The 25,206-nt window shown below is 26.9% G+C and overlaps 1 protein-coding gene across 1 annotated transcript in view; it reads left to right on the top strand.

Annotated features, from left to right (window-relative positions):
• The window catches only part of LOC129610984 (myosin-G heavy chain), a 189,485-nt gene that overhangs the window by 143,532 nt on the left and 20,747 nt on the right, over window positions 1–25,206 (top strand). Inside the window, exons 5-6 of the mRNA XM_055523849.1 lie at window positions 8,160–8,261; window positions 12,958–13,066. Coding sequence (XP_055379824.1) covers window positions 8,160–8,261; window positions 12,958–13,066 — 211 coding nt within the window. The remainder of the gene's footprint in view (window positions 1–8,159; window positions 8,262–12,957; window positions 13,067–25,206) is intronic.

The following is a 25,206-nucleotide window of genomic DNA, read 5'->3' on the forward strand; positions in this document are numbered from 1 at the left end:
AGTTGTATGGCAGGCACCCGAACCTGTCAAGCAATTCCACTAAAACTTCGCAGGTATATCTGATCTGTAATTGGACACACAACTGCCAAGTTTCATTAATCTAACTTTATTACTTTTCCAAATATTTAAAATAAGCTTTTGGACTTGTATGGAAGCCACTTGAACCTGTCAAGTAATTCCACCAAAACTTCAGAAATATCTTTGACCTATAATTGGACACACAACTGCCAAGTTTCATGAATCTAACTTTATTTCTTTTCCAAATATTTAAAATAAGCTTTTGGACTCGTATGGGATCCACTCGAACCTGTAGAGCAATTTCACCAAAACTTCAGAAATATCTTTGACCTATAATTGGACACACAACTGCCAAGTTTCATGAATCTGTCTTTATTATTTTTCCAAATATTTAAAATTAGCTTTTGGAGTTGTATGGCAGGTACCCGAACCTGCCAAGCAACTCCACTGAAACTTCGCAAATATATCTGATCTATAATTGGACACACAACTGCCAAGTTACATAAATTTAACTTTATTATTTTTCCAAATATTTAAAATTAGCTTTTGGAGTTGTATGGCAGGCACCCGAACCTGTCAAGCAATTCCACTAAAACTTCGCAGGTATATCTGATCTATAATTGGACACACAACTGCCAAGTTTCATGAATCTAATTTTATTATATATCTGACCTATAATTGGACACATGACTGTCAAGTTTCATGAATCTGACTTAATTATTTTGCTGAATATAAAAAATTTGCTTTTGGAGTTGTATGGCAGCCACCCGAACCGGTGCAGCTGCCTCATTAAAATTTTTAGAAAATATGTAGAATATAATTGGACACATGTATACAAAATTTCATATTTGTACCTTTATTAGTTTTTGAAATATTTAAAATAAACTCTTTGAGTTGTATGGCAGCTACCCGAACCCGTTCTCCGAATTGGTCCAAAAACAATAGGGTTCGTCCTTGGCACAAAAGAAACAACTTGTGAAAGTTTTGTGTCGATTGCATTATTCGTTTTCCAGAAGCTAATTTTAAATATTTGGAAAAATAATAAAATCAGATTCATGAAACTTGGCAGTTATGTGTCCAATTATGGCTCAAATATATTTCTGAAGTTTTGGTGGAATTGCTCGACAGGTTCGAGTAGCTCCCATACAAGTCTAAAAGCTTATTTTAAATATTTGGAAAAATAATGAAGTCAAATTCATTAGACTTGGCAGTCGTGTGTCCAATTATAGGTCACATATATTTCTAAAGTTTTGGTGCGATTGCTTGACAGGTTCGGGTACTTGCCATACAACTCCAAAAGCTTATTCTTAATATTTGGAAAAATAATAAAGTCAGATTCATGAAACTTGGCAGTTGTGTGTCCGATTATAGATCAGATATATTTGTGAAGTTTTAGTAGAATTGCTTGACAGGTTCAGGTACTTACCATACAACTCCAAAAGTTAATTTTAAATATTTTGAAAAATTATAAGGTCAGATTCATGAAACTGGGCAGTCGGATGTCCAATTATAGGTCAGACACGTCCGAGAAGTTTCTATAGAATGATTTCAGAGGTTCAAGTAATTGCTACACAATAACGAAAAGTGCAGGGTATAATTCAATCGGTTTATACCGACTGAAACGTTTTTACTTGTTAAATTATCCGATCGGACAGATGGACATACTAACGAAAAAACATTTCTAAATCAATGGAGATTTATGCTGAGGCAAAGATGGATACACAGGTTAATACCGCAACTTGTTCAAATAGTTAATCCATAAAACTGTTAATATCCTTCAGTTAGTCTTCACACTAATTTTATTACTTTGACATTTATGTAATTTTAAAACTTTTGCGTTTTTGACAAAACTACGAGTATTAAAATATTGATTTTTTGAAGGCCACAGCTAAATTTTTAGTTGACAATCTTAGAGGATTTTATCTTTAAGTTCAAGATATTCCACTTTTTCCGAAACACCTAAAAATGTTTAAAAGTTTAATGTACTGTTTTCAAATGAAACATTTAAAATTTAATGATTTTCTAGTTTATATTATGAACTTATGCACAATGGTATACAAAGACTGTTTTTTATACCCTGCACTTCGTGAAGGGTATATTAATTTTGGTATGGAGTTTGTAACTACTTGAAGGAGTCATCTGCGGTATGGACATATATATATATACTTGCTCAGCGTAAAATTCTGCGTCGATTTAGATATGTCCGTCCGTCCGTTCGTCCGTTCGTCCGTCCGTCCGTCCGTCCGATCGCACGATAACTCAAAAACGAATAATGCAATCGACACCAAACTTTCACAAGTTTTTTCTTTTGTGCCAAGGACGAACCCTATTGTTATTGGACTAAGTCGGACAACGGGTTCCGGTAGCTGCCATACAACTCCAAGAGTTTATTTAAAATATTTCAAAAACTAATAAAGCTATAAATATAAAATTTTGTATACAAGTGTCCAATTATATTCTACACATGCTCTAAAAATTATAATGGGATAGCTGCACCGGTTCGGGTGGCTGCCATACAACTCCAACAGCAAATTTTTTATATTCGGCAAAATAATAAAGTCAGATTCATAAAAACTTGGCAGTCATGTGTCCAATTATAGGTCAAATATATTTCTGAAGTTTTGGAGGAATTGCTTGACAGGTTCGGGTACATGCCATACAACTCCAGAAGCTAATTTTAAATATTTGGAAAAATAATAAAGTCAGATTCATGAAACTTGGCAGTTGTGTGTCAAGTTATAGGTCAGATATATTTCTGAAGTTTTGGTGGAATTGCTTGACAGGTTCGAGTAGCTCCCATACAAGTCTAAAAGCTTATTTTAAATATTTGGAAAAATAATAAAGTCAAATTCATGAGACTTGGCAGTCATGTGTCCAATTATGGGTCAAATATATTTCTGCAGTTTTGGTGGAATTGCTTGACAGGTTCGAGTAGCTTCCATACAAGTCTAAAAGCTTATTTTAAATATTTGGAAAAATAATAAAGTCAAATTCATGAGACTTGGCAGTCGTGTGTCCAATTATAGGTCAGACATATTTCTAAGGTTTTGGTGCGATTGCTTAACAGGTTCGAGTAGCTTCCATTCAAGTCTAAAAGCTTATTTTTAATATTTGGAAAAATAATAAAGTCAGTTTCATGAAACTTGGCAGTTGTGTGTCCGATTATAGATCAGATATATTTGTGAAGTTTTGATGGAATTGCTTGACAGTTTTAGGTACTTACCATACAGCTCAAAAAGCTAATTTTAAATATTTTGAAAAATTATAAGGTCAGATTCATGAAACTTGGCAGTCGGATGTCCAATTATAGGTCAGACATGTCCGTGAAGTTTCTATAGAATGATTTCACAGGTTCGAGTAATTGCTACACAATAACGAAAGGTGCAGGGTATAATTCAATCGGTTTATACCGACTGAAACGTTTTTACTTGTTTATATCTACTTTATCTATTTATCCAGCTAACCCGCTATGAATGCAAATTTTCATGCGTTTAAAAGCTTCATTTACAATCTATTTGCAACGTTGTTTGCAAAATATTGTATGTTTTATATATTAGTATCTATATACATATACGTTTTATATATATTTTAAATACATTATTATATTATAATAGCATTATATTTAATTCTTAAATTTTTGTTCATTTTGTTTTTATGAACATAAAGAAAATGTAGGTTCTGCAAACCACTTTAGATCCTTACTTGTTTTTAATTAGTTTTATTCTTTTTGTGCATTTCTTCTATAAAGAATGAGATAAAACAGATTCTGCATATTAGTATGTTTGCATTGGATTTATTGCAAAAGTATGTTTGTATACGTATGTATATACATATATACATATACAACGTTAAAATACAGCTATTCATTCTAAGAACAACTTTGTCTCTATTCAAAATATAACTTAAATGAAATGTATATAAAGATGGGGTAATAAGAAAGAGGACAAGTAGATGAGGAATAAATAAAAAGGACAAAATAATTTCTTATATAGCAAAGAATTTTTCTTGAACAATACGAACAATAATAGTAGTAACGGGGATAGAGAGATTTTAAATGTATAGACATATGGGTATATGCATAGATAGAAATGTATACAATGTTTTATTTATATTTTTTTGCCAACCTATATAATATTTCTATTATGAACAAAAGTATTTTTTGCGAAAAGTGAAAATAAACATAAAATAATAATTGAAATGACCATTTAATTTAATTTCTATACGGTCCTTTTAGCAGTCAACTATTGTACAAATTATTTCAACTTTAGCAAAGAAACTAGAAACGCTGCAAGTACACGAAACATAATATTCAGATAGAAAATTATTTTAATGAAAAAAAATTTTACAATTTCAAAATTTTCCCAGCAAATCCATTCGTTGAGCTTTAAAATCCTTGACAATGTTTTCACGGCTTATTCTGGATATTTTTCTTCTTAATCTAATATGCGCAGTTGAATAAAAACGCACCAAAGCTTTATAACATCTATCGACTTTGCAAAATATTGTATAGCAAAGTTCCATTGAGTTACCGCCAAAGTTTTGGAAACAATTTAAAGCTTTTTATAAATATTTGTTTCCATTTTGTTTTCCATTTATTTTATATCATAAATTATGAGTATCCGTGTCTTCAATAATGCGTTTACGGCGTAAACTTTACAAAGTAACACATTCCAAAAAGTTTAGTAAAAGCTCTTGACATTGTACACTTTTCCTAAATGCGTTCTATACGAGTACTTAGTGGATGCGCAAAATAAAAGTAAATTGGGTATCGAAAAAATCGGGCACGCTTTTCTTGTACGTGTCATAAAAATGTTGCCAGAAATAACCAAATAAATAAACTAGCATATATTTTCAGCAATAAAGTGCTAGTTATTAAGTTGTTTTCCTAAACTGCAGCGTAAAAATGCTATGTTGTTAATGATATGGTAAGGTTTGTTGAAAATGAACATTTGCACAGAACTTTTAATTGAATTTTTCGAACAAGCGTCAAAGTAGGTATTAGTTTATTATTCCAAAATGTATCAAAAACTTTAGGAGTTGTTTTTACAATGTTAAGGTATTGAAAGCTCTGAGGCGGTACTACAATCGAATTAATATCGTACATAAACTTTTTATAAAGCATTATTGAAGTCACGGGATTTTATTGTATTGCCATATAAAATATTGAAAATTTTTCAAGAGGTCTGTCAATTTTGTTAAGAATAACATAATTTTAGGGAGTACTATTGTTATATGACACCTTTTGCAATTTAAAGAAAGGGTACCTAATTATGGGTTGCGATTTTAAAAGAAAATTATTTTAATAAATACGCATATACATATATTCTCAGGAATTTTCAAATCTCTCCTGCCTTTAAGGTATTATTTCTCGATCTCATTTTGTTCGTACATATATACATGCTTTTATGTGATCCACTTGGTATATAATAAAATTATTGACAGTTATATACATTCATACATTAATTTCTTAATAAATATTAATTTTAAAATGGGCTGGTGAAATGGTTAATTTTAATTATACTGTTTTATTCGAATGTTGTTTAAATGTGAAACCTTAAACTAAAGTCACATTGAGGTATTCGATATAAAGCTTTATACACCAAAATTAAATTGCCGTCAGCTACAAGTAGGATAGCATTAGTAGCACTACTCAAAGACAATTGAATGGATTATGTCATATGTAAGAATATTCATTTTTGCCTCTCGTTAATTTAGATGTTTGTGGTGACATTGACAGTTGTGCCATAGTATTTTAAAGTTTTAAGCGTACCAGTTAATAATGAAAATTTCTGTAAAATTTCAATAATGAAATTTTTTACAAGAACCGCAACATTAAGTAACACTATTTTACTATTTAGTATCAGAACTTAGTATCAGTTATTCACTTACACTTGGAAAAAAATCTAATTTCAGTTGCTTTAGGAAAAATTGACAATAGATGTGTTTAATTTTATGGTACGAATTGAATTTTATTAAAATTTCTAGAGTTTTTATTCAACAAACACAATATTTTGTGCCTTACCTTATTCTGTTCTTTCATATAGCGCCTATGTTAAAAAGTTTTCCACTTTTAGGTCCTTATGATTAATACACATATTTATAGAATTTTTTAATAAAGTTTTTTCATTTTCAAACTTAAATGTGTACCTAAATATTTTCATTTTCAAAAGGTAAAAATAAAATAATTTTGTTTAAATGGCTTTAGAAAACATAAATTATGGTTATAATTGTATAAAAAGTGTCATGGTGTAAAAGTTAATCGAACCGAAAAATCAAACACATGATCCTTAATAGAATGAATGAAAAAACTTGACCATTCCAGAAATATTTATACTAAAAATGATATACAATTAATATTTTTGAAGTCTTTTATAGTCTATTTCATACAATGGGGTGGTCCTTTTACAAAAGCGTTCACGCTCAAATATTAAATATTTTCATAAATTTGTGTGCAAGAGATGCAGTGTTTTCAGTTTCACCCGGTTTATAATTGGATCGAAGTGTTTTAAAGAAAGTGTTATGCCTTTAGTTTTTTTAAAATAAATGTTTATGCTACAATAAAGCGTGACTTGATTTGGGTGAAATTAATGTTGACATCTTTTGGGGTTTTGTATAAAAAAAATGGAATACAATCACATGCCATATGGATAGAATTGATAATCATAATTATGAATTTAAAATGAAATAAGTATTTTCAATTAATACAACAATAGCAAATTTTAATAAAACTTAGAACTAAATTTCCTCATTCCTTCTTTCTGCTCGAGTTATGAGTTTGTTAAAAAAACTGTACTATTATATTGAACAAAAATTTATGTTAGCAACACGCAACCAAACACAATTAGTCTATTTTATCTTTATTTTTCTAAATCTAAAAAATTTATTCTTTTTATGTGGGCAAAGGAGTAGCACGAGAAATGTCCTTCAAAAAAATTATTGCAAATCCTGCAAAAACTATAGTAACATTTTGTTTAATTTTATTAGAGGTTCAATTCCTGAAATCTGGTTTCTTTGAAAAGTCAATCAGTGTCTTTGATAAAAATACCCCAAATATCATTATTAAGGAATTTCGTGAATCGTTCGAAAAGTTTATTAATTATTTAATCTCCAAAAAACTTAGACATAAGTACATAATGTGAGATTTTTACAAATGTGGTTCCGAAAAAATTTCAAATCGAAACATAGTTAGGCCGACATACTGCATAGTTTATTCGCATTTCATTATATCACGAAAAGATAAAATTTCACTCAAAACTTGTTATGAGAAATTTAGGGTCACCAATATACTTCTATTGTTGAATGAAATGCTTTAGTTGAAAAATTTACAAGAAACAAAAAAAAAGTTTTTTCTTATACTCTTAGTGATTAATAAGACATACTTACCTTTTCATTATAATTATTTGTTAAAGCAATCAAAAATGTCAAATGTCATATATTTTGATGATGGTCCGTCGGTCAGTTCGTTTATCGGTCGTTCAGTAATTGTTTTCTTACTCAGTTTTATTTTGATTTGCTGTATTGTGCAATTGTAATAAAAATATTATCCATATTCTAGCATACATGAATATCAAACCTAAAAATTCTTCAATTAATTCCAAAAAATCTTCGAAAGACACTGATTTAGATTCTGATATTAACTTATATTAAACATAAAACTTTTCCAGAACCCTATGTCTATCGGGTTAATTGAATTCTTCTAAACTACTTCAATTTTCTGAAAAAAGAATATTTTTGAATTTTTGTTAATTATTCCAAATTTATACAATCCTCATGAAGTGTAATTAACTTTGAGGATAACATTTGCATTCTAAGAAGTTTTCAATTTACAGAATGAATATTTCATCTTCCTCATTAAACTACAATTTACATACGCATACACATACATATATTATATACGTATAAATACTTACACATTTTTGTAAATGTGCATTAATAATGTGTTCTTTTAAGATTCATGTATCAAATCTTAAAGTCATAACATTATCTTTTGTTAGAAGAGATCATGACTGTAAAGATTTTCTGAGAATTATTTTAGAAATGTAACAATATTTACTTTGATTCTTCAATACTCCCTTCCTTACTGTATTATAGATTTGTTTTATTTAATATTTTTATATTTTTTCTTTTTGTTTTTTTTTCAGGTGTCATGGATTAGAAGAAAAGATTATCATTTACTGACAGTTGGTCTAACAACATACAATAGCGATGAAAGATTTAGTGCCACACATTTAAAGCATTCAGAGGTAAAAGTTTATTTAAATTCACTTCAATTTCTTGTACAATTTAAATTTTAGAATATATTTTATTTATAATTCCTACTTTATTTTGTATATTATTCTTTAATATCCTTCATGATTATTATGCATACAACGTAGTTGCATACTTAATCATAAAATAAACATTTCATACATAATTTATTACTTAGTCTTATTTATTTTATAAGTCGTCTGGTGAATGAACACTTGAATAATCTTATAATAATAAACTATTGTGAAGGAAGAGTCATAAAAGTAGAATTCTAAATCCTAGTAGGAAATTAGTAATTATAAAGAAAAATTAGATTTTTATTTATGTACATAAAATTAAATTGAATTTTTTTTTTTTTTGCAAAAAAATTCTCATTTCATAAAACACGTTTATTTTTCCATAAGGAAAACTTTGCAAAAATGAATAGGAAACCAGAACCAGACATGCCAAATAATCTAGAAAGAATAACATTGCTTAATAGGTCACTTAAGAATTTTATATGAAAGCAAAAGACATAATGTACCTACATTGTACTAAAGCACTTAAAAATGACACATAAAGCCCATTGTAAATAATGTATTTGATCTTCCTACGGTTGTTGCAATATATGACAATTTATAGTTAAAAGGAGATTGAGTTTAAAATGAAAGCATGAATATTTTTATTAAAATATGAAAATTATAAAAAGAAAAATGTTTATTCATTTTTTTTTCTAGCAAATTATTTATGTACATACTTTTAAGAAAAAAAAGAACTTTAATATTTTAATTCTTTGTGCCTAACATCAAAATGAAATGACAAAAGTAAACTTACATACATACATATATAGGTACATATATCAATTCTTTGACAGTGCAAAAAAATTTTTTTATGTCAAAATTAAAATTTTACCCTTTTATGGCTGATATTTTCTGACGCTTGTAATGTAATATGAGTGCGTATTCAAAAAAAAGAATATGCGTGCGTTTGGTTAAACATTTTTTGTACACGCTGTTGTAATAAGATTACGGGCTCAGCCGGTTTCTTCCACTTAAGCTAAATACTAATTTTGATTAAAAATTATTTCATTCGAACATGTATTGAAAATATATGTATCCATTTGACTTGGTTCAACGTGAGTTCGACTTAAATCGCACTAAATAGTTTGCAATAAAATTCGTTTCATAGTATTTCTTTAGTTTTAACAGCAAGAGTCATTGCAAATGATCAAAATTTATTTACCTGGGATTCCGAAAAAACTTTTGAAGCTTTGGCATATTTCCAAAAATTTTCGATAAAATAAAATATTTCTATCAGTTTTACTCTTTCTACTTCTAGAGATATGCCCGTGTTTAAGCTTGTCCGTCCTTTACTTGTTTACGAAACCTCGGCTCATTCTTCAAAATAGAACGACCACATTGCAAATAAAAATAGATAACAGCTAAGACTGTATTTTTCTCTAAAACAAATTTGTTCCATCTTCACTTCTCAAAGCCGTGAAAACACAAATTTCTGACAAACTACTATATCCGAAGTAAGAACTTAGATATTTTTGTTGATTATATAAATACAAAAAGCTCAGTAATTACTCGTATTAATCGTAAAGATTAATGCTTTCTCGAACTGATTTTTCAATCAATTCGATGCCTAAGAACATTTTCAAACAAAGCTATTTTAATCGGAAAATTTAATCGGTAGTATAATATGGTTTATATCTGCCATTAAGAACTTCGCTCTAGCGTGTCTCGATCGGATTATCATGGCATACCGCAAAATATACCTAGATTAATAAAACACCCATTTTATTTAAATGTTTCTTAGGTAAATATGTCCCGAAGAGGGTTAATTACTAGTGTTTTTTTTAGTATTTAATAGTTTTTGAATTCGATTTCTCAATTAGAAAGAAATTGTAATTTTATTCATGCTTTTAGCATTTTAATTTTAAAATAAAGCATTATTTTTTATCCCAAAAAGAACAGAATTTCAAAAATTGCATATTCAATATTCTTTGACCAGTCTTTTAGTTTTACACAACAAAAATTAAGCAAAAAACTAACAAAAAAATTAATATTATGCAAAACTAAAATGAAAAGCAATTTTAATCAATTGGGTTGCCTTAGGTTGTGTTTCATAAACATAGTGACGGTTTGTCGTATCCTTGTAGATTCTTAAATTAAAAGGTTTAAAAATGAAATAGCGTACCCATGCATGTAAATAAAAAACAAATTGATTTTGGAAAGCATTTTTAAATTCATTTTTTCATCAAAAATGTCATTTACTCTTATGCAATAAATTAGTTTTTTTTGTATTATTCTGGCGTGTCTTATTACAAGGCACTTTAAATTTTTTCAAACTAACTAGTTAAATAGATTTCTAAAATTTTGTTGGCTGACCGCAAATTGATTCGAATGTTTCTTTTATATATTAAATTTTTTTTCGCATTGTTTTTTTTTTAATTTGTAGTTACGCTAAGAAATACTCAAGTTGTTTCCCTTGAAGCTATATTGATTTTGTGTTCATTTTGCTCACAATATTTTTCTTATAGGAGGAAATACCTTACTCTTAATTTATTATACGTTTCCTCTATTTTGTTTATTAATTTTTAAATAACGGCAATTTATTTTAATTTCCAAGGTTCTCACCTTGGTTATACTTTTAAATTTGTTTAAGATTCACCTAACGAGTTTCTTGTAAAAAGTAAAAAAAATAGAATTTCATTAACGTGAAATTGAAAATACTCGTATAACAAAAACTTTTATGTTGGAACATTTTGAGAAATTTATCAAATATGGGAATGCTGAATGAACAGCAAAAATTACAGGAAAGTCGTTCAATATCCTTAGAGTAAGATTGTCGTTTGTTTAATACATTAAATCTAAAAGATCCCATGAGATCTCCAAAAATTTTTTTAATTGATTTAATAGGTTACTTTAAAATATTACAACATTTTTGTCGTAAAAGTATTTAGAGTAATTTTGTTATTAGTTTCGTAACAATATAACAGATTTAAAGTGCCTGAAAACAAATTCCGCTAAACGAATAGTAAGAAATAGCAAATACACTCTCACTGGCAATTTTATTAGTTTAAAAAGTTAATAGTAAAATTTGGAAAAAGTATTAAAAAACGAGAAAAAATAAAGTTGACCATGTAAACTCTGTGATGCCAGTACGAATTTGTTATCCTTTATGCGAATTAATATGCTACAGTTGACTATGGGACAGACTATGACTTTAGAGCTGTCGTATTACCATATTAATTTATGTGAAATTTCAGTACTGTCTTTATAATATTTTCTAAAATATTAAAGGCCAAACTACTGTTGAAGTTGCAGTTACCACAAGGAGTCAGGAAATTACAACGATTTTTGTCATACACATAACAGAGGCATGAATATACTTGTTTTCACGAAGCTACTATAGCTTTCATAGTTTGTGAAGATTTGTGAAAATTTGGTGAACTTAGCTCAATTGGTTTTTGGGACGGACGGACTTACAGAAAAAGCTAAATCGGCTCAGAATTTGACTCTCATCAAAAACATATACTTGAGCCATAATCTCAGACCATTTTTTCATAACGTTACAAACGGTAAAGCAAATTTAGTACACCCTTCGAAAATACTTTCGTATGGGTATAATAAAAAAATTCGAAATGCTATCTACAAATTTTTTCTAAATTTTTTGCCAAAAATTAAAAGTATTGACAGTAATATTTTTTCAATTAATCAATGCCTTATTTTTAAACTATTCAAAATTGGATTTTAAATTTTAAGTTTTAAGAGTCAGAGGAGTTATCCCTTACTTTATTCTTTTTTCAGTAAAACGAGAAATATTTAATGTAGGTACAATATTACCATAAAAATGTACTCATAATATTTTGAAAAATAAAAATTTTATTATTACGACATGAAATTATAGGAATATGAATTAATTTTAATTTCAGAATTTAATGAACATTTCGTTTTTCTATGAGCCGTATAAAAAAATATTTATAAAACGCTGAAGGGATTGCTGACGTCCTATTGAATAAGAAAAATGGGACATTATGAAATTATGGTTCCTATTTTTCTTGTTTTTGTTCTTAGAATTCCCACAGCAAATAAGTTAGAAAGTAATTTTTTTTTGTTTTAGCAAGTTTTATGTTGTTTTTATTTTTCTTCATGTCTTTGCCCGTTTTTTTCTATTTTAATACAAATTTTTCTATGGCTACGCGCCATAAAGTCTTATTAATGTTCAATTTGATCAGGTCTAACATTAGGCTTAATAAAAATTTTTAATTTAGGTTTAAACATGAAATTCATTAATAATAGCTGCTTGATCTTTGCCTATAACATATCAAATTTAGTTAGTACTCGCAACGAATTGAAATATTTGTTAGTATGCTGACAAAGTTATAAACAAATAACAGATACATTTTTCCACTGACTCGAAAACATTCAGTGTTCTTTAAGTATAAGTAGAATCATAAAGGTAAAAAAGATAAAAGTCGTTTGAATAAAACGTTTTGGGAATATTAAAAATCAAACCCAATCGAAATGTAAAATAAATTTATTCAAAAAATTTTAAGTGAATGTTGTAAGTGACCACAGATTTATTATTTTATTTGCTTGTAAAATGTTTTATTTTATTATTCCTCTAGCATTATACAGTTTTTTTGTGATACTTGCATGTTATTATTTTTGCTTATGGTTATTTTTCTCATTTTTTTCTTTTTAGGATTGGACATTGCAAATAAAATTTGTTCAACTACGTGATGCTGGCATTTATGAATGCCAAGTTTCAACCCATCCGCCCACATCGATATTTTTGAATTTAAATGTAGTTGGTAAGTGTCTAAATAACCTCCACTACTCATATTTTTAAATACTCTTTTTTTTTTGTCCAGTTCATACATTTTTCTATTAGTAATAATTTATCTTAGCTATATACATATGTACATACATAACATAATACAATGGTAAAGATTTTAGGACACCAGACAATTTAATGAAATTGTAATCGTAATGTTTTATTGTGTACATAATATAGTTGAATGTTTACGAATGTACATACATTTTGTAAATTTGCATGCATATAAATTACTCATCATATTGCGCATATGAATACGTTGTTGAAACTGCGAGTTTTCATTTGGAAAAATTGCAAGATATTGTAAAATATTCTAAAAAATTTATTACAATTTTAAACATATTTCAGGAACAGCTTGAAATGTATTTTTGAAAGTTGTTTTGCTTACCGCTTTTATTCATATGGCATTAACCTGTAAAAAAGTAGAAATAGTAAGCTCTTCAAGTTCATCGAGACTAAAACCAAATTAATAATCCAACCTTTGAATTACATTGATGACAATTTATATTTTGCGATTATGACAAATGAGTAAGTCTTGATTCTTCTGAAAGTATGTTCTTACAAAATTAACTTAAAATGTAATAGATGAAGAATAGACGAACAGAATAACAGCAAATACAAATATCTTAATCAAGCAAATGCAAAATGCTTAAAAGTTGAAAATATATCTGATGTGATCAACACATGGTTTAATAAAAGTGTCATAGAAGATTATGAAAATGTGGTTTAAAGACTTCTTTCAATTTTAAAGACATTAGTAAGCTTTTAGTTAACATTCTCCAAAAATGTGAATTTGGTTCTTAGTAAAGTTTCGCTTTGGGCCTTTCGTAAATATAGTTTCTTTAACAATCAAAACTCAAATATTAAATTTCAAGCAATTTCATCAGTATTAGTCCCGTGACCTGATCCTTCCTCGAATTTAAATATTAAATTTCAAATAAATTTGAATGATTATTTTTCTTTATATGCGCAAAAATTAAAAATCGGCCTACAATAAGGTGAACTTAGCCGAAATAAATTCACATATAAAATTTCATCAAAATCGGTTAATCCGAATTTGAAATAGACGCGTGCATGCATACACCGACAAACCGACGTTTCTATAAAAATAGCTTATTTCCGCTGCCCTACCATGGAGACATACGAAACTAAGTGCCATGACATAACCTTCCTTATTGTATGTAATGCGGTCGGTAAAAATTTGTTGTTGAAAAGGATATATTGAAGTTTGAGTTTGTAATTAGAAAGAAAAAAAGAATAAATTCAGTTTAATGTTTAACTTTGTCCTCATAAATATGAAAAACCAAACAAATGCTTGATAGTTTTGTTGAGTTTTGAATAAAATTTTTATAAAAAAAAATTAATAAGTACTTTTTTATTTAAGGGGACTTTTGTTTTATTTCTCTATTTCTGAGCTCTAATCTGAATAGAAATATTTTAACAATATGTTGCAACTTATATTAACACTGCATGTCTATATCCACCAGTATAGTGCAACAACTATTGTTTTAAAAAATAATTATTTTAAACACAAAACAAAAAAAAACTGCACCAGCCTGCAAATTTTACTTGAATGACGTTTTTCAAGTATAACGTGTCATTTTGCTTTATTAATGAGCATAGTTACATGCCACCACACCATGCGTTTAGTGATGTTGAAAAAATCTGTAGAAAGAACAGTTATGTTGTATTATAAATTGTATGAAATTTTTATTTCTCACTTTTTCTGCATTTATGATGAACTAATCATAAACTGAAATCAATATTTTGCGACTTCACATAAATTAACAAGTAAAAACGTTTCAATGGACCTTAATGGTCTCAACTGTATTTTATATTACACCGTAAAAATTTTATTATTAAATAACAGTTTTTGTAAAATTAGCTTTTAGGGTTGCATTGTAATTTTACCCGAATCTGTCAAGCTATTCAATTAAAACTTCTGAAATATGTCTGGGCCATAAGTGGGCATATGACTGCTTAAAGTCATACAAGTAGCTCTACTTTTTTTCAATTATTTAAAATTAGGTTTTTGGGTGGTGCAACAGCTACTCGAACCAGTATTGCAATTATATTAAAACTTTCAGGATATGCCAGATATAATTGGAAACATTAATTTACAAAATTTCATCTTAATATCTTCATTGCGTTTCGAAATACATATTTAAAATAATCTCTTTCGGAAGATGGTAGGTATTCGAATCATCAAGCAAAAAAAAACGTCTGAAAGTATGGTGTTATTACGTCTTCCTTTTTGAGTTAGAGCGTAATCGGTTAGTGGCAAAGAGAAGGCTACACATGTCTAAATCAACACAAAATTTTATAAGCTGACCTGGTGTAGACACACATTTATGTTCTTACCGAAGATGACCATACGTTAAGGTAGGGTGTAAAAATTGAAGACTGTTATAGCAATTGAATTAAATAAAATAACTGAATTTATAATTGTAAAAGCGGAACAGTTGATTTTCACGGTTGGCAGCGTTTTAAAAAAAAAAAAGCAATAGTAATAATTTTTAAGAAATGAGCTCATTTATTTCTAAATTTTGAGTGTACGAATTTATATGTTTAAAAATATGTAAAAAAAGAGAAAAATGAAAAGAAATATGAAAATTAAATGCTATTTACCTATTCTTATACGAATTTGTAATTCAGTAATATCAGTGGAAAAAGAAAAAATTTGTTTTCCACTGAATTGGAATTTCATTCTACCTACAGTTTGACTCAGCAAAATTGGAATAGAAAACTTATACATAATTTGCAATAATTGAATTTTCTAAATTAATTCCACCGTTTAACCGTTACACAATTCATTACTCACACCGCCGGAAAACTTTTTATAAATGTTAATTATTTATTTTAATATTTTTATGAATTAAATTGCTTAAATGAGATTTGCTTTTTAAAAAACCTTCCAGTCAAACCAACCTTATTTTTAATATCTCTTAAATTTGATTTCTCTTTCTTTAAATAAGAGCCGGAAATTTTTAATTATACGCATGTATGTCATTAAGTATGTTGTGAGATTACTTACAATCAAATATAATGTTGTTGAGTGGGCTATAAACAGGTTGGTTAAAATAAAATTGGAACGGTTTTTATGTGTTTTAAAAATAAAGTACTATAAACTGTTTGAATATCTATACCTTAATTAAATTTAATTGAATTTCTTTTTATATGAAAAAACAAAGAATTTTATTTCCATCTTTTATTACATTTCTGGTTATAATGAGTTCAAGATATGTGCATAAGGAATAGCCTTAATTCATTATGGTTGGAAAAAAAAATCTTTAGTCTAAACGAATACATAAAAACTTTTTGCAAAGTCCTTGGGCTTGTAAGTTTTGTAGAACTTGTGTTTTCTTTATATTTTTAATTTCCTTTTTTTAATCTTCTAGATAAATAAAATAAGTTTTTATGAAAAAAATAAATATTTCTCTTTCTCAATGAAAAGTTCTAGATAGGACATGATAATTGTGGTGAAATTTATAATAAAACACATATTCATCTATAATTAAAATAAATTTAACGATTTATTTAAAATTATTAAAAAGTTAAGATTCTTAAAATCAAACATGTTGGATACAATATTCTCCATTTTATTGATTTTCAATTAATGACGTTTTATATGATGTCCCGTCAAATGTAAACCTAAAAAGCACTGTATAGTTTAAAAATATTAATGGTCATAGCTTGTTTTCTCGCACGATTATGCCTGATACCTAACATAATACCGATATGTGCGTATGTATATCAATTTTTCATTTCAATCGTAGAATTCAACTCTTTCTTTAAAAAAAATTAAATTCCTTTAAGACAGGATTTGTTTATAAAATGAAGTTGACGTTCTACAATTTTATTGGATTTCGGCTAATCATGCGATAGCAAAGCATTAATATACAACATGATAATCTTTGATTCATGATATTTCTGCATAAGTATGTATATGTGACGATGACATATGTTGTATAGTCTTATTTTAAATAACCGCGGAGATCGTTCGATTACCAATGATTCCCTTTTTGGTTAAAATCAGTTTTGTCAGTAAATGAACCTTCGTCATAAGGAAAAATTTCCTTAGTTTAGTTGAAATTTTCCTAGTCTAATTGAAGTTTTTTAATTTGTCCTGCAACAGCTCTATTGTGAGGTACTTAAGCTTAAGATGGTTTTCGTTTATATCTTTTGTAAATTTATATAAAAATTTAAAATAAATAAATTAATAAAATAAACTAACTTCCAAATTGTTCAAATTCATCTTTACCAAAAATAACATATTTTTCTCATAATAACGGAAAAGGGCAATTTTTTTGGTAACCCTTCTTAAATTAAAGCATTATAAATTAAGCCCCTCATTTGTTTTTCTTCGATTTTTTATGGAAAATTAAAAAGAAATGCGTAACAGATTTTATTGAATAGTTTTTAATCACTTTTAATACTTCATTCATTTTACTTAAAAGGGGTACTGCATGCCTTAAAACACGTGTACTATTAATAAGTTTTTTTTCCCTTTTCTGGGTCAAAACAAAAAATAAAATCTTTTTAAAGGAGAATTTCTTTTACTTCATTTTTTTTGGTGTACATAGAAATATTCTACGACTACATTCATACATATTTTACTTATATAAACAAACATTATGAAAACACTAAATTAAAACTCACCTTTTCATAAAGCATTTTTTTTTAATACGGTGAAAAATGATTCAACCTCATTTTTGACACCGGTTACAATCATTATTAACAAGACTCCTTTTTTATGTCTCTTCAGGGTAAATCTATTGCTTTAGTGTAAATCTGAGTGTATACATGCATTTATACATAATATAACAACGATCTTTATCAATATTTGTATAACATTTTCAAGTGAGTTTTTACAATAATTTTTATATACTGGTTTCATTTTTCTGAGCATAGAAAATTTAACATTTCGTTTATAAATTTTACTACTCTAACAGAATCCGGTTGATAGAGACTTCAAACAGGGGTCTTGAAATAAAATCAAAATTCACAAGAGCTTATTCTTTTCTAGATTTATTTGATTGAATGATGTATTAAAGAAAAATCATAATACGAGTATCTGATAATTTTTTTGCTAATTCATGAAATTATTTTGAAATTAATGCTGATGTATATAAGTTATATAACGTAAGGAACAGACATATGGGAAATTTATAATTGTTGTAGAAATGAAACATCCATAATGCAATTTAATTTTTGAATTCTTAAAAAAAGAGATGCCCAGGAGGCATTAAAAATATTTCTTAAACTGACAACACAAATAGTATACATATATATACAGTTTGTGTAAATAATTGTCTTGAAAATAAAAACTAATTTTATCAATTACTGCTATCTGAAGTCTATGTAAGGATCCCAAAGTTGTCAACTCAATTTTTGTTTATATTTTCATTCATTCTCTCGTATTTTAACATTTTTTATGGATGTATTCATTTTATTTTTATGCTTCCTTTTGTTTCTCATTTCTCCCATTTTTCTAAAGTCGTAAAATATTTACGTTTAATATTTTTATATAGATTCTAAGAATAATGGTCAAATACTTTACTTTATTTCAAAGACGTTTATGTATATATATATTTATATTTGGGGTTATAAATATTTCTACATAAGTATGAGAATGTTTTTAGGCGTTATGAATTTATATTGCAAATGAAAAATTTTCAGATGAAATTTTGAAGGTCATTGAAATAAAATTTTGATAAGTACTCTAATATGTTTGAGTATTTGAAAGGGAATATAAAAATGAAGATTGATTTTATGTTCAGGTTTTTTAATTTCCAGGAAAGTTTAACAAATAAAATTTTATCATAAATTTTTAAAATATAATACCTTATAAATTCTGTGATTTCACACACACTTACAAGTACATGTATGTATTTATCTGTTGAAGTATATGGGTTCATGTGAATTGAACATTACTGATGTAAAAATTACAAATAAAACAATTTTATTTTTTTGTGTTCCTTTAAAGATTTTTTTGTTTATTTTATACAACCCACATTCCTGCAATTGGAACTATAATAGAATGATCATAAAAAATTAAATTATATTTTGTAAGTGAAAAATTACCCAAAGAGTTAAAATAAATTAATGTTTATTTAAGGAAAAGCTCTGCATTACCTTGGATTAGCAGAAAATGACTTTTTCAAAGTCATACATTTATAAGTAAAAAAATGAAAAAAAAATTGCATAAATTTAGGGTATGTGTATTTTGTACACTATATTACAATTATTATAACAAAAAAGCGAAGTGTAATAATTCAAAGAACTGATTGCATTCGCTTTGTACAGTTTGTATAAAAATAATTTATAAAAATATGTATAAATATGAGTATGAATGTTTTTGTTGGGAGATATAGGAACATTTATGAGAAGCAGTTCCTTCTTGAATTGATTTTAACGAAATATATTTTCTCCTTCTGTTTTCCCTCATTTTTGCGTATGCTTAAAATTATTATCGAAAACATTATACTGTTATAACGTCGTCATTCTATTATAAAGTTATGACAAACAGTAATACTGTATAACCTAAATACTGTGATGCCAATAATAATGTTGCAATAATAAGTATTTGTACAAAGAGGAAAAGGAGAGGAAAATATTTACATGTATTTTGTTAGAAAGATGATGCTTTAAAATTTTTTCGATATTTGATTTACATACACAAATTTATGAAACATATTTTGATTTAAGTGTCAAAAAACAAAATTTCGGTACGTCAAAAAGGTTCTTTTACTTTTCAAAATTAAAATTTGATTTCTCGGTTTATCTTTTAAAACCATTGTTGTTGCTATCTTCTCTTCACATTTTACAAATAATTCATTTAAAAAATTCGAATTAATCTCGTCATTGTTTTTAATGTCAAATGTTTTTTAGAGAATTTTTGATTCTGCCTTACGATCGTGCATTTGAAATAGAGAAAAATTTATATTATCGATAAAAAAGTTATCGATATACTCTAAACCTATAACAATTCTATAAATAATTACGTCTCTAAACGAATACTTAGGAGGAAATAACTATTGCACATTATTTGGACAGTTTGACTCTATATTTTTGTATGGAAAATAATTATGAAATTTAAAATTTATTATCAAGTTTTAACTCCTGTATTTACAATTGATAAAACTGTCACGCAAAACGTTTAGTTTCTTGACACTAAGCCATAAGCAATCTGAAATGTTTGTATATCTTTAAAAAGAATAAAACCTATTTGTTTTTCCTAAACAATAATTTAAGAAGGTTTTCAAATTCTACTTTTTGTATAGGTCATTATTCTGTTCTTTTCTTCTTTTAAACTCTAAGGCAAACAATATTTCTATTACAAGATCATCATTAAACTAAAATTAAACTAAAACAATTTTTTCAAACTAAGAAAAAATAATAAATAACAAGTTTTTAAGACTTTTTGACACTCACACATGTATGTCAATTCTTTTTTGTTCTACTATGATGGAAAACAAAAACAAATCCTTAAACAAAATTATGAAAAAATCGATGTATTCCCAAGCAAGTAGGAAATATTCAATCTATATTTCTCTGGATTAAAGAAAAACAAGTTAGGATTGAATTTAGAAGATGTAAAAAAGGACCTTTATTTATAAAAACTCCCGGTAGATGAAAATGTAACAGAAAATTTAAAATGTTAAGTTCTTTACTATAACCAATTATTTGCCATTACCCAGTTAAAAACAAAATGTGTTGAATGACGATTCTGAAACATATCATTGGTTAACACAAGTTACTTGACCGAAACAATATTTCAAAGGTCGATGTTTACTCTTGTAATTTGTAACATTTGATCGATAATAATCAATAATTTACGTTTGCAAAGATCAATTCTTCATTTTATTTTGGTTGCCATATATTGTAAATTCACCCTAACAAAATTGTTTATAATATTCTATTTTCGTAAAAATATGTCTGTTTCGGCAAATCAATTAGTGGAGGTAGGTTTCTCCAAGTTATAATATAAGCATATTTTTCTGCTGTGTGTACATACTTACTGGGTAGACATGCCCAATACAAAAAAGGCAGGTTCTTGGACAATTATAAATTCTTGCCACCTTTTTTATAATATAATAGGTATATTATAATTATTATAAGTATTATTTACGATATTAGTAATATTTATTTCGTTTTTAACCATAGTAATGGCATATCACTGAAAAAAATATGTCGTTTATAAGCTGCGGCACATTTCTTAGAAAAGTGAAGAAAATTAAAAAGAAAAATTGAAATAAAATTAGAAAAATACGACAAATTTGTTTTTTTCGTATTTTCGACGTAAATGAACTTTATGGGACTTACGATTTTCTCATTAAATTTTTTTACTGTTCTATTTTTGTGTTTTGAACAGTATATTTCTAGTAAAGGTGAATGAATTTTTACGAATTAGAAAAGGATGATTTTTTTTTTCATAAAAGACGGCATTGCTATAATATGGGCTTTTATTTACATTTCTCAATTTTTTTGAATGAATTTCATTCACCGGTGTAATTTTAGTATTTTATTCCAATTTGAAACATTTAAAAGTGTTTGGAAAGGTTCTTAAGAATAGAGTAGGGTTGTTTGCACATATTTATTCGGGTAGAATTAAAATTATAAATAAATTTAACTAAAATTAAGCGAAGGTTGAAAAACCTGGTTCTTCATCAAATCCATATACAATTCTTTCTTCCAATTTTCTCAAATGAATTTATTCTAAATTTAATTGAACCACCATTCAGATAAAACTAACAGCTACTGGTTTCGTCAAATTTTAATCGAAGTATTCATATTTTAAATTAATCGTACAATTGTTGAAATTACTAGTTTTGGTCTATATCCAAGAATTATTTGATTATATTGAAAAATTGTTAAAATCGTACGCTACTGGTACCGTATTAAAAAAAAAAGCATCGAGGTATGTCAAAAATATAGTCTTTACAAAATAATCATGCACTCGCATCATGTTTTTCTTAGCATTTCCCAATTAATTGTTCTTTCATTGTGCACTGAACTTTCAAGACCATATTTTTTTGGTAATAATAAAATAGAAATAATATACATTCTGTTTTGTTTATGTTACATACCCGATTCCATTTCAAAATTGAAAATGGTTCATACATTATTTTATTTCGAATAGGTTCTCAATTTAGTTTTAGAATTGAGTTTTCGAACATACCCTTTTAAAAGAAAATTTTCCTTTTAAATGTATGTTAATCAAGTGAGAATAACACACAAAGTAAAACATTTTGAGTACGAGGTAATGTTTTTTTCTTAAATGTATTCTTTACTAAAACGCTCTACATCCGTCACTGTTTATAAACATGGAAATGTCTTAATATGAGGATAATATAAAAAGGTTCACTTACCACCATAAAGCATGGTTATAGTAAATCATATAAAAAATATATTTATCGAAAATATGGAAAAAAATGGGGAAATAAATAATGTAAGAAGCAAATACGTATTGCTGTGATTAGAATGTTACTATAAAAGGATTTTTAATATCATAAAAGAGCTTTCATGTCCCATGTTATAAAAGATATATACAAGAAAACAAAGGAAAAAGGGAAAAACAAAAAATAAATAAATAAAGGATAAAAATATTTCATTTTTTTCCCGTTATTATTTGGAACATAATACCTGAAATTCAAAAAAAAAAAAGTCCCAAAAAATCGAACCATTAAGAAAATGTTCAATAAACGAATAAGGAAAAAAAAGAGTAACGAATTATGATATCCTTTTTCATTTATGTTAAATACACACATATAGATGGCGTGCCTAGAATATGTAGTATTAATCGCTTGACATTTTGTTCTTTGTGTCGTTGGTGTTATTTTTTTTTTGAACATTTTAGAATTTTATTGCAAATATTATTTTGATATATGGAATAAATCATGAATAAATAACAGAAAAAATAAGGAAAGATTGAAAAATAATTGCTTTATATTTTATTGCTTTTCACATACATATATATTCCAAGTTATCCTTTTATTTTATTTTAAATGTTTGTAAAGCACATGTTTATTTTTCTTTAATATATTTTTAATATATTTTTATTTATTTGTTAATATTTTATTAAAACTTTTGAAGAAAATGTATTTTATTAACGCCGTCTGAAAATGTTGTTAAAAATTCGTGATTAGCTCGTCAAAGAGGGTAACTGAGGGTTCTTTTATTGAAAGGTTTTTTTTCGAATGTATTAAGGTAATCGGAAACTTGAAACTGAGTTTAATCCACATATACTTAACCAATTTGATTGCATATTATTCACCATAAATTTAAGGCTGACAAATAAAAACGTTTCACTCCTTGACCTTAACAATCTGAGGATAAAAATTTAAATATTTTTGAAAGCATTAGCTTTGATAGTTGTTTGGCAGCTAACCGAACCTTTCTATCTATTTCATAAATCTTGTAGGATATGTGTGATTTAGAAATGGACAAATGATTATCAAATTTTATGAATCCACCTTGACTACTTTTTCGAATATTTTGAATCTCTCGCCATCTGGCTTTCTTGCGGATATTGTTGAAAGGTTTTTGATTAATTGTAAAAGTTTAATTTTCCAGAAAATTTTTGAAGAAAATTATTGATTCTCTAGAACGATCGAAAACAAAAACACTTCATAAAAATTTAATTTTTGATAATATCCTTAAAATAGTGAGAAGTTAAAAACGATGTAGCATTGGAGTTTAAATCATGGTGCTGTAATACCATGGTGTAACTTATTAACTTGCCTTTTGCACTCTCATCAGTATTGGAAGGTACTTAATGTAATGAAAATAATCTTGATTTTTGTATTGATTTTAAATTAGTATTAATCCATGAAGGTGTAGGCCGAGAAATTCATTAATCCTTTCATGGGCATGCATTTACACGCGCTAACATTTTATGTTGAGTTAATTTTAGAGTATACAATTACTACTCTCTGCCAGAATATCGCTGTCAAGATATAAAAGGCTAGTTACTAATAAATTATCTTAATGATTCTATAATATTTCACACATAAGTTCTTGCGATATGCTTTTTACTTTTTGTTTCCATCAGTTATTCCTTTCTATTTCTATGTGTCGAGGCATTCAATTTTTCCATATGTTATTTTGTTAAATAATGACTGATAACTTTTTTCTTTATGCAAAAACTTTTATAAAGAAAACGCTTATGGAAAGTGAATGAAAATCTACTATGAAGAAAAAATTATTTCATAAAATTAAAATTATCAGAAAAATATTCATATAACAAAGTTTCATAGCCAATAATAAAATTTTGGAAAAAAATTATTTTGCAAACTAGATATTTTACGTAAAATATTTTAATTTTTAAGAATTTGTTTATAAGACCGAGAGTACCTACAATTTTCTAATTTTATTCAAAAAAATTTGCTAAAATCTAAAATATTTTCTAAAAATATCCCTTTGTATATAAACTAAATTACATAATTACAAAAACAATTTTTAAAGTCTCATTGTGAAAAAAGAAAAAAATTTAAAAATCTAGAAAAGCTAGTGTACATATTTCCTTTAATTTAATAAGCGGTTTCTTAGGTTATTTTTAACATCATAATTAGAATTACATTTTTAAAACTAATTACATAGTACTTATACTTCAATTAAAAATGTATACACTTACATGTACATGCATATTATGTACTCATATTGTGAAAAACTTATGCAAATATGTACACATTTTCATATACCCACCTATTCCTTTTATGAATAATAAAAAAACCTAAAAGTATATCGCAATCATTTAAAAAGCAAAGAAAACGAAAAACCAAAAACAAAACTGAAACACAAATCTATTTATTTAATGAAAATGTAGCACAGGTACTCATCTATGCATACATATGTTCGTGTGTTTGTATTCGTAAGTGAAAACTTATATCATGAACAATTTAGAAGCAACTCTATACAATAAATTAAAGAATTTTCTCATAAGTACTTATATAGACATTTAAAACACTTCATTTTAACAGTCAAAACAAGTCAGAGACTTCGCAGACATGTTTGTTTCATAAAAAATATTATTTCAAATTTAAAATTGTACATATACCATATAGGAAAGTGAATAATTTTTTTATAAACCTAGAAAAAAGTTCTAAAGATACTTTC

Source organism: Condylostylus longicornis, unplaced genomic scaffold (genome assembly GCF_029603195.1).
Source record: "Condylostylus longicornis isolate FDR11 unplaced genomic scaffold, ASM2960319v2 ptg000048l, whole genome shotgun sequence".
Taxonomy (NCBI): Eukaryota; Metazoa; Arthropoda; class Insecta; order Diptera; family Dolichopodidae; genus Condylostylus; species Condylostylus longicornis.